The 10,819-nt window shown below is 34.8% G+C and overlaps 1 protein-coding gene and 1 long non-coding RNA gene across 3 annotated transcripts; both read left to right on the top strand.

Moving 5' to 3' along the window:
- Nucleotides 1-1,938: 1,938 nt before the first annotated feature.
- Nucleotides 1,939-3,220, top strand: LOC125782361 (uncharacterized). Its single transcript, XR_007424994.1, has 2 exons — nucleotides 1,939-2,564; nucleotides 3,025-3,220. It is a non-coding gene; the product is annotated as an uncharacterized LOC125782361 (long non-coding RNA).
- Nucleotides 3,221-6,266: 3,046 nt separating this feature from the next.
- Nucleotides 6,267-10,592, top strand: LOC125782357 (protein chibby homolog 2-like). 2 transcript variants are annotated; one of them, XR_007424988.1, is made up of 5 exons: nucleotides 6,267-6,421; nucleotides 6,961-7,023; nucleotides 7,250-7,462; nucleotides 10,100-10,229; nucleotides 10,387-10,592. XR_007424988.1 is itself a non-coding variant. In XM_049466111.1 (4 exons), the coding sequence occupies exons 2-4, from the start codon at nucleotides 6,963-6,965 to the stop codon at nucleotides 10,156-10,158; spliced, it is 333 nt and encodes a 110-aa protein (XP_049322068.1). In that variant the 5' UTR covers nucleotides 6,272-6,421; nucleotides 6,961-6,962; the 3' UTR covers nucleotides 10,159-10,592. The 2 variants fall into 2 exon arrangements, 1 of the variants encoding a protein (XP_049322068.1); XM_049466111.1 differs by having other exon boundaries at nucleotides 6,272-6,421; nucleotides 10,100-10,592.
- The last annotated feature ends 227 nt before the right edge of the window (nucleotides 10,593-10,819 follow it).

Raw genomic sequence — 10,819 nt, 5'->3', positions numbered from 1 at the left:
GATACAGATACAGCATTTTAGTACTTAAGTACAGTAGTGTAGTAAAAATAATACTCCAGTAGATACAGATACAGCATTTTAGTACTTAGGTACAGTAGTGTAGTAAAAATAATACTCCAGTAGATACAGATACAGCATTTTAGTACTTAAGTACAGAAGTGAAGTAAAAATAATACTCCAGTAGAGTACAGAGACAGCATTTTAGTACTTAAGTACAGTAGTGTAGTAAAAATAATACTCCAGTAGATACAGATACAGCATTTTAGTACTTAAGTACAGAAGTGAAGTAAAAATAATACTCCAGTAGAGTACAGAGACAGCATTTTAGTACTTAAGTACAGTAGTGTAGTAAAAATAATACTCCAGTAGATACAGATACAGCATTTTAGTACTTAAGTACAGTAGTGTAGTAAAATTAATAGTCCAGTAGAGTACAGTGGTGAAGTAGTTCTACTTCATTACTATGCATCTCTGTGCACAAGTTATTAAACAAAAAATTCAACAAGAATTCAACAAGAATTCAAAATAACTCACCTTTCTTTTGTGTCTGAATTTGCTTTCATCAATTGTGACAAAAGCTCTCCTCCCTCCAACTTTCAGTTTCCTTCTTCTCTCATATCGCCTTATTGCTCGTCCACACACTTTCCGCAGATGTGTAGTCACCCTGGTCAAGGACTTGCTGCTCCCACATACACCATCTTCTATCATATCCACATGTCTCTTCCTTAAACCCTGAGCCAGACTAAAAATAAAGAATGGGACACTCAGGACAATAAAAAAACAAAAGGTATAAGATGGGATGAACTAAAGAGGGTTTTCATAGTCTCCTCATATCTACCACAATTTCCGGGCTATTGAACGCACCTGAATGTAAGCCACACCCACTAGAAACTTATTTGTACATATACAGGCCACATTTGACTATAAGCCACTATTGTCCATGTTATATAACATGATGTAGTTACACAGAAAGACACAGTTACAGAAACTTTTAATTAACCCTTTGATGTGCAAGATATGCACACCCCCTCTAATACGCAACATGGGTCAAAAATGACCCGCATTCACTTTCCATGTAAATTCATGTATGGCTGAGGGTTTCTATGATATATCTTAGCAATAAATTAATTCAGAAATTCTGAATTTATAGTGTTCCTCAATTAACTTGTTTTTGGTCATCATACATTGTTATTTTATTTTTACCTTTCTTACTTTTTGAATAAAATCAATTTTTGTTTCACTACCCCTCTAATGCACACATGGGTCAAAAATGACCTGCATTCATTTTCTATGTAAATTCGTATATGGCTGGGTTTTTTATGATATATCTTAGCAATAAATTAATTCACTCATTCAGAATTTAAGGTATTCATCATTTAACTTGTTTTTGATCATTATACATCCATATTTAATTTTTTACCTTTTGTGCTTTTTGAATAAAATACATTTATATGGAACTCTCCCTCTAATGCACACATTAAAAATGTTAATTCATGTATGGCTGAGTGTTTCTTTAGCACAAAACTTCGTTTTTTTTCCTTTATGAAGAAGTTTTTGTATTTCTACATCATTTCTACATTGGGTGTCTATTTAGGAACGTGGATAACTTAAAAAAATCCATATTGTGATACGGTTTTTGTGATACCTAGCAACCACCTAGCAACACTATAGCAACCACCACGGACACCATAGCAATTCCTTAGCAACCACCTAGCAACCACTTAGCAACCCCTTAGCAACCACCTAGTAACACCTTAGCAACCACCTAGCAACACCTTAGCAACACCAGCCACACATCAGCTCTGCAATCACACTCGCAGTTTCTTAACACAATCTGTACAGATTGTGTTCCATTTTTGGAACCCAAGTATCTACTTTCACATGGTACAGGGGTACAGTGTGTGTTTTTTTTAATATTCTAAGCTGAACAGAGTGTAACCCAGGTCTTAAATGGGTCACAAAGACAGATAAATTAGATAACTGCAGAAAGTAAATAATGAATATATATTTTTATTATTTCTTTAATTATTCTGAAACAGTATAAATTAATTAATAGAAAAAAAGAAAACTCCCAAACAGTGTTTAAAATGAAAAGGAAATCGTTTTTATTTATTTTAGATAATAAATGAAATAGAACTTTTAGGCGCTAAACAGCAGCCAATCAGTTCTTCAGATGATCCAAGGTGCTAAACAGCAGCCAATCATAATAATCCTCTAAGAGACAGAGGCGGAGCCTGTTGGTTAGTGGACGTCAATCCCTGGCTGTTTTACCCAGAAAGTTCTGCGGGAGGAGAAGAGACAGGTCATGCAAGAAGTTCTCTGCTTAAAGTATTAAAAAAAAAATACTAGAAAACGCTAGAATTCAGCGTTGTGGTTAGTGAGTAAATCACTACCAAGCTGACCGCTGTTAGAGTTGAGGCTGCAGAGTGGAGAAAGGGGGAAAGTCTCACTTATTGTGCCTCGTGAAACTTTGCCAGTTACACGCTCCGGTAATCTCCAGGTGGAGGTAGAACCTGGTGTCCATGTGCCCTGGGGTGGTGTGTGAAAACCTTGGATAGGATTCGGTGAGTTTAGAGTATATTTAAACATGTTTTCTGACCAAATTGCCGAATAAATAGAGGAATAAAATAGCGCTAATTAGCCTAGCGGCTAACGCGTTTTGTTATGCTAAGCTAGCCCATTGAATCTAGCCTGTGATAAGCTAATGCTAAGCTAATTTAGCCTACGCTAAGCTAATGTGTTGAATTTAGCTTATTAAGCTTATGCTAAGCTAACCCTCGTGTATATATTTCAAGCCTGAGGCTATGCTAACGCTATTGGTTAAGGTGTGAGATGAGTTTATCCACTTATAAATGTAATTTTATGGAACGGTGGAGATTTATTAAGCTGTATTTTGGATGTTTAAGACCTGTTTTGAATGTAATACTGTTAAAAGTAATGTTTTTTACTGAGTTCGGTTATGTAAGTGTATTTAAAAAAAAGTTAAGAGTTATGTGAAACTCAGACACTGTTTTATGTAAACAGGCCAGTTTTTTTGTTGGGTGGAATGGATTGGATGATCTTCCCGAACACTCCTCGTGTCGTTCAGCTGCACACGGCCGGTGCAGTGCGCGGTGCTAGGATGGCGAGCCAAGCCCGAGGACCCAAGTGACTTCATTACACTTCATTCACATTTTTCAAACACTTGATAGTGAACATTAAAGAAAATTCGTGGATTGTTTATTTTTTTTGAAAGAAAAAGGACACTCTTGAATACAAAGATACTGAAAAGGGTTAAACTTTAATTGGTTGGATTACTGTTATTTAATTTTGATAATTTCTAAGTGGTTTTGATATTCATTTATTGTTTTTGCTACAGAGAATTGTTATTTTTTTATTTCTGGTTGTTTGTTAAAGGGTATACTATTGGTGTAAAATAACCTAGAGGTTTAATTGGATAACAGTAATTATAATAATACTTACCTTTAATCAATAATCCATTAGACCTAGAAGAAAGAAATAATTAATTAGTTATAAAATACCTATAAATAGATTAAAATAATAAAATAATACTTACCTTAAACGGCATAAATACCTCTAAAATAGAGAACACAGGTGATTAGAGAAATAATAGTAATTAATATAATATTAAATATACAAATACTGAAATACAAAGGGTATACTTACCATTTTCATTGTTGACCAAGGTTATTGAAGGGTGAATTCTTTTGGAAACTGAGTAACTGAATTGTTTTTTATTTATTTATTTACAGAATTTATTTTGTTACATTGTTTTATTTACCTACTGGCATTGATTGACATTTTAATACACTTTATTGCTGCACAAATTCTGGTCTCATTTCTTCCATGTGTATTGCTCCTAGAGCGAACCTAACTGGTCCTAGAACTATCCTAATTATTTTATCAAGTAACACTCATTGTAGTGGTTGTGTAATTGGGTCTATATATCTGTGGTGCTACAAGAGGGACCCTCAAAATAGGCGAAAATTGCATTTTATGGCCACCGTGAAAAGGGGTTAATCCCGCGCCCGCCCGACACACACATTTCTACCGCCCACAGTCCTATGAATTTAATTAATTAAATGTCGTTTTTTAAATGTACTTATGTATTTATTAAAACAGCAATAAAGCTCTGGATAGCGGAGATTAAGGAATTTTCCATCGGTGTGTGTGTTTCGGTCCATCCTCCGCTTTGATATTTATCAGTAACACTCTGAGGGTTTTGTGTTGCTTGCATTGGCTATTATCTTGAAACTCTTTTAGGCCTGTAAACTGGATGAAGATTGATTCAGGAATAAAAAAATACAATTTAATTCAATTAAATGAATTAATATATGCATTATTATTAGTAGTAGTATTAGTATTAGTAGTAGTAGCATTGTTATTATTATAATAAAAGCAGTCCGTACAGACCTCTAGCTTATACCCCCGGAAATTGCGGTAATATGGCAATATTGACAACCCAATTGCCAAAAATAGTAACTTACTCGCCAGTGTATTATTTGCAACCAGGATGACAATGAAATGTGAGACCGGGAAAATATGGAGTTCTTTCTGATGGAGCATGTAACCTTCCTTCCCCTGTGGCTTGCCCTTCTACACATCCTGGAAAATTAACCAAAACAAAAAGATTTTTGTACCAAATTATAGATCACTGGACTAAAGACAATCCAATTCATGCTTATTTACAATAATTATTATAATACAAACTTACCATCGGTAGCCATCCTTAGTAGTTGCTGTCCTAGTTAGTTTCATTCTGTGTTGGCACACTGAACTTTTTTTTTTTTTGCAGATAAAAGACCCTGATTCTGCAGCCATTTTATCAAACTTTTGCCACCTTTCCCTGCCTTCTTAATTAGTTCCCTAGTTAGAGTCATATACTCAATGTAACAAGCCACTCTTCATATCTGATAAAATTATAACAGACTGAGCAGTTCATCTAATGCTGAACACACACGAAGAACGCCACAACAGAAGCCTGAGGTTGAGTCATTTTAGGCTGAATACCAAATTGCTCCTTACTCCCTATGTATAGGCAATATAACATTCTACATTGAAATCGCATTAGAGAGTGATTTCTATTTACATCTATGTCAGACGATTATCTGTTTTAAATGTTATGCATCATTTCGCTGGAAGAGCCACAGATTCATCATTTATGTGGTGCACTGCATAGGGAGTAGGAAGCAATTTGGAACTCAGCTATTTTTTTTTTACTACGCCAAGACATTTGAGGCCGTAAACCAATCAGACTGCTTGTTATTGTTGTCCTATTTTGGCGCAAATTTCTGCTCTCAGCGCCATTCCAATGCAAGCAACAACTGATGCTTGAAGAATTACATGGATTATTCTAAAAAAAAAGAAAGGTACTGTTTTTATTTGGTTATTTAGGCAATGGTGCCTTCGTCAGGAGATGATCTAGTCTTGCTTTATTTAACGCTAGGATGCATATGAAAATAAATAGTTTATCTTTATTTTGGTTAACATTACCCGTTTGTAAAATAAATGAAATAAATTAACTGACAGTAATGGTGGAACACACCATAACGATTTTAGAAAGTATTTATTCTGATTATTTGCAGACTGTATTTATTTTCTCTGATTTAGTCTCCGATTACTTTTATCTTGAAATGTTCTTTTCTTGTTTATATGCCAAGTTCAGCCAGAGCCATAGAGAGAGAGCAGCGCTTTTAGTTTACAACTGATGGTCACACGTTGTTAGTGTTTTACTTTCAAATTGTGAAGCCCACAATTCTGGCTGTAATAGTGGTAGAAGCTATGTAATTAATGAGCAATCGTTTTGCAGATGTGAATCGGGTAAATATTGTAGCGTGGAAGGGGAAGGAGGACTCGTGAGACTCATTGCAAGTACTCAACAGCTCTTTATTAACAGGCTTGCCACTCACTTATAGCCTTTAACAAGGCTAGGAGAGCAAAACCCAACTGCAAACACAGCACAAACAGCCCTGAGGCCACCAACCCAGCTATCCAGCACAGAGATGGTAGGTCCCCTTAACCCACCCAAAACATACCCCCATAATGCCCCGCTGGCCCCGGATTACCATGACCCGCCCCCACAGGCACACTACAAGCTGGCACACACACACACACACAGACGCCACAATATATATATATTTTTCGTAGTAACGTTATAACTAAAAGTATTTCAGTTAATAAGACATATATCTCTGCAGTAATACTAGTGCTGGGCGATTTTCACGATTAATTCGGTTAATTCGAATTACAATTTTAATGTGATTTTAAAATGGTGTAATCACGTGTTTATCTGCGTTACCATGGTTACTGGCGCCTCTCACAGACCAACGCGCGCGTTTTCTAAACAGCGTCTTTAGGAGCGGTTCAGCTGCGCTACCTCTCGTCACCTCTGTCTCCTCACCAAGATATTTAGGTTAGAAAGGTGAGCTTGTTCAGATTTCTGCAGGCAGGTAAGGCAAGTAATCAAGCTAGCTTTTATTTGTCTCACCATCTTTACAGGTCACTTGCTTTAAAACATTTAAATTTAAATTTAAATGCAACAAATCTTAAAGGCTATTATTTTAATAAACAATATTTATTGAGCAGTAAATAATCTCAAAATAACAACTATATATATATATATATATATATATATATATATATATATATATATATATATAAAACTGCTTTTTGTCCCATTGTTATACAAGAACTTAAAATAAATCCAAATCGTAATCCTGAATCGCTCAAGGATGTCTCCTCAATATCGCCCAGCACTACTCTGCAGTCAAACTGGTTCAGATGATCACTTTCAAACTCATCCTGTGCTTATTTTTAAAACCACAAACAAGTCATTAACTTCGTAGGGCCTATCTGTTCCATTGTTGTTAAATGCTAAATCATATGCACTGTTGTTGGTTAAATGTTTAATGTATATTCACATTATGATGTTTAACTTGCTTTGCTATGCTTGTTTTATAGCCATGCCTAATATTAGAAAAACGAAGCGTTCCACCAGAGGCTCAGTGGTTGTCCACTCTGAAGGTATAATAACTGCCTAATGTGAATTTTGTTTTAAAGACAGATTTTTTTTTTACATTTACTTTAAATAAACTTAAATGTTATATATTAATTATTCAGATTATTTCTGTATTGTGTACATATTAAAAAAAAACATTAAATAGCTATAATATTGTGCTTTAGAAAAACCTAGGAAATCCCATAGTGTTCTCAGATGGCTCTCTCTGTCTGTCTTTTTCTCTATCTTTAGGAACTGTAGTTACACCAGCTGCAGCACCAACTGCACAATTAAGCATTGATAAACTCTGTGAAGAGACCAAACGGCTTAATGAGGAAACAAGGTTCTTGAAAGAGGAGAATCGCCTCTTAAAAGAAGAAAATCGACTCCTTAAAGAAGAAAAGGATTTCCTTCGTGAGCAACTTGGCAAGAAAGAGACTGGGAGTACTTCTAAATCTGCAAAAGGTATTAAAATCATGCAACACTCAAAACTAATGTCCCCTGATGTGTGTGCGCGGCCGGCTGAACCACAATGCCACCTTCAGTCTCTCAGGCTGACTGTGTGTGTGCGGACCACCCGTTTACCTCTTAAAGGGTCTTAACAGCTTTCATTATATATATCAGCTTTTATTATATATATCAGAGTTCATTATATATATATCGCTTTCATTATATATATATATATATCACTTTCATTATATATATATATCAGAGTTCATTATATATATATATATATATATATATATATATATCGCTTTTATTATATATATATCGCTTTCATTATATATATATATCACTTTTATTATATATATATCGCTTTCATTATATATATATATATATATATCACTTTTATTATATATATATCGGCTTCATTATATATATATCAGAGTTCATTATATATATATCGCTTTTATTATATATATATCAGCTTTCATTATATATATATATATATCAGAGTTCATTATATATATATCGGCTTTCATTATATATATATCGGCTTTTATTATATATATATCGGCTTTTTATATATATATATATATATATATCGCTTTTATTATATATATATCAGCGTTCATTATATATATATATATCAGCTTTCATTATATATATATCGCTTTCATTATATATATATCGGCTTTCATTATATATATATCGCTTTCATTATATATATATCGGCTTTCATTATATATATATATATCGGCTTTTATTATATATATATCGGCTTTCATTATATATATCGCTTTTATTATATATATATATATATATATATCAGCTTTCATTATATATATATCGCTTTCATTATATATATATCAGCTTTCATTATATATATATATATCAGAGTTCATTATATATATATATCGGCTTTCATTATATATATATCGGCTTTCATTATATATATATAATCTCCAACTCATCCCATTCAATGTATTGGATGGAACACCATCATTCCAGAGATCAGCTTCACTGCTCCACAGCCCAGTACTGGATCAATACCCTTAATACCCATCTAGCCTACTCACACCTGGTATTAAGCATGTTGCTAATAGGTTCTTGTTTGCTTAGCTGCTCCAGAGTGTCCTATTTTAGTGGCAATTCAAGTTGTGTGTGTGTGTGTGTGTGCGTCTGAGTCTGCAATGGGTGCAACTTAAAGCAGGGGCCTGCATTTATTAGTAGTAGTGTCCACAAATATCTGAATACATATTATATAGTTTGTTAACTAAAAATAATATAATTATTACTTCTGGAGCAATATCTTAGCAACCACCAGCCTGGTGGCCAATCTTCATTAATTGCACATTGCACCAGTAAGAGCAGAGTGTGAAGGTTCAATTAGCAGGGTAAGAGCACAGTTGTGCTCTAAATATTACAATGCAATCAACATTATAAGTGACATACCAGAGTTTAAAAGAGGACAAACTGTTGGTGCGTCTTGCTGACGCATCTTTGACCAAGACAGCAAGTCTTTGTGATGTATCAAGAGCCACGGTATCTAGGGTAATATCAGCATACCACCAAGAAGGACGAACCACATCCAACAGGATTAACTGTGGATGCTGTAAGAGGAAGCTGTCTGAAAGGGATGTCCGGGTGCTGACCCGGATTTTATCCAAAAAACCTTAAATCACGACAGAATTCAATGTGCACCTCAGCTCTCCTATTTCCACCAGAACTGTCCGTCGGAACAACTTATTATTGTGGTCTAAAACCAGGTCACTACACATCAAGTCCATTTCACATTGGATTTCTCCTTTTATTACCATCTAACAATATATTATCAAACAACATCTATATCATAGCCACACTGCTGAGCTGCAATCACACTGACAGTTTCTGCAGCAACTGCACTCTATAGTTAAATGTATGATATTATTTGATTTTTTAGGGATGCATAGATATTTTTTTACCTCCAAGTAAAATTAGGCTTAATGTGTCTTTTTGTTCCAATATCTGTTACAATTAAGCAATCAGGAGCATTATGTAATAGAATAGTTGTTAGTGTAAAGTATTGCTATGCAACAGATAATTTGTGAGAAGGAATGGAATACTGTAAAGTAGTAAGTGGTAAATGCTTTACTGTCCCAACGTGTTACAGGGCTGAAATGCAGGAATGGATGTACAGGGTGAGTCAAAAGTCAGAGGACACCCTGACATATCAGAATACCCCAGCAAGTAGTGGTAATGGAGATTATTTTATCTATCTTGAAAGCTACCAGATTTCTGGAATAAAAGGGTGTCTTGTGGTTTTTAACTGTATGTTAATGAATAAAATTTGTTTGAGCAGAAAAAAAGCATCTGAAATCTATATTTATGCTGGTTTATACTGTCTGCTTTCATTCAAAAGTGAAAGGAAAAATATAAAAATACATAATAAATAGTAATTAGATCTAAATAAAGTTCCATATTAAGAAAAGTCAATCTTAAATTGCATTGATTTATTTCAATATTCTTTTATAAATATTAGATTTTTATATTGGTGTATACTGGTTTATAGTGGTATTAAAGGCTCTACATACTGACTTTGATTAAAAGGAAATATGTAGGGTTATTAAACTGCAGTTTTTTGATGGAAATCTCTGTCTGTATTTCTCACATTTCCCACAGAAGATCTTCTCAGCAGCAGTGGAAGTGATTGCAGGACGATTTCTTCAAAGAGCGTCTGACCTGGTCTTTGAAGGATAAGGTCAGGGGGGTTTGATGAGGCTGAGACTGATGTGTTCCTGCGGGGCTTTAGGTGAGGAAATCTGCCCTCGGGATTTCTAACAAAGCAAAGCCAGCGTAATGACTCACATTACATCACTTCCTTATCTCCTGCAGACACTGGATTACCACCATTGCACTGCGGCTGGACATTCTGACACTGTTCTTACACTGCTTTCCCCTTTCTACAGCAGACTACATCGAGCCCTCCGCAATCAGCCATTGTGTAGAAATAAAGAAGGAGTGGATCTAAATCTAAGACCTTTCCCAGGACTTGGAGACATGTGCAGGTTACCTAATGACTCAACAGGGCCTGAGAGCTGCCTGACTCTACTATTCCTCTCCTACTTATCTAAAAAGTGTGGTTTTAGTAGCTCACTAAATCAAATCAAATGTATGGATGAAGTAACACGTATATTTTGCCTTTCTAGACACCCAAGATCATATTACTAGCATATTTAACACACAACTATTTATACTCAGCACTCATTCAGACAAACACTGTTGAGAAGTGGTAGCCAATCACGCAGAGCGTACTCTCAACCGGAAAAGATCACATCAGGCACTGAGGAATTAACCCAGGACAAAGTGCCAATCCATATCTGGGCATACAGTCATAAACAC

The sequence above is a fragment of the Astyanax mexicanus genome, chromosome 17 (genome assembly GCF_023375975.1).
Source record: "Astyanax mexicanus isolate ESR-SI-001 chromosome 17, AstMex3_surface, whole genome shotgun sequence".
Classification (NCBI taxonomy): domain Eukaryota; kingdom Metazoa; phylum Chordata; class Actinopteri; order Characiformes; family Acestrorhamphidae; genus Astyanax; species Astyanax mexicanus.
The sequence above is the reverse complement of the archived record's forward strand: the minus strand, read 5'-3'. Positions and strand labels throughout refer to the sequence as shown.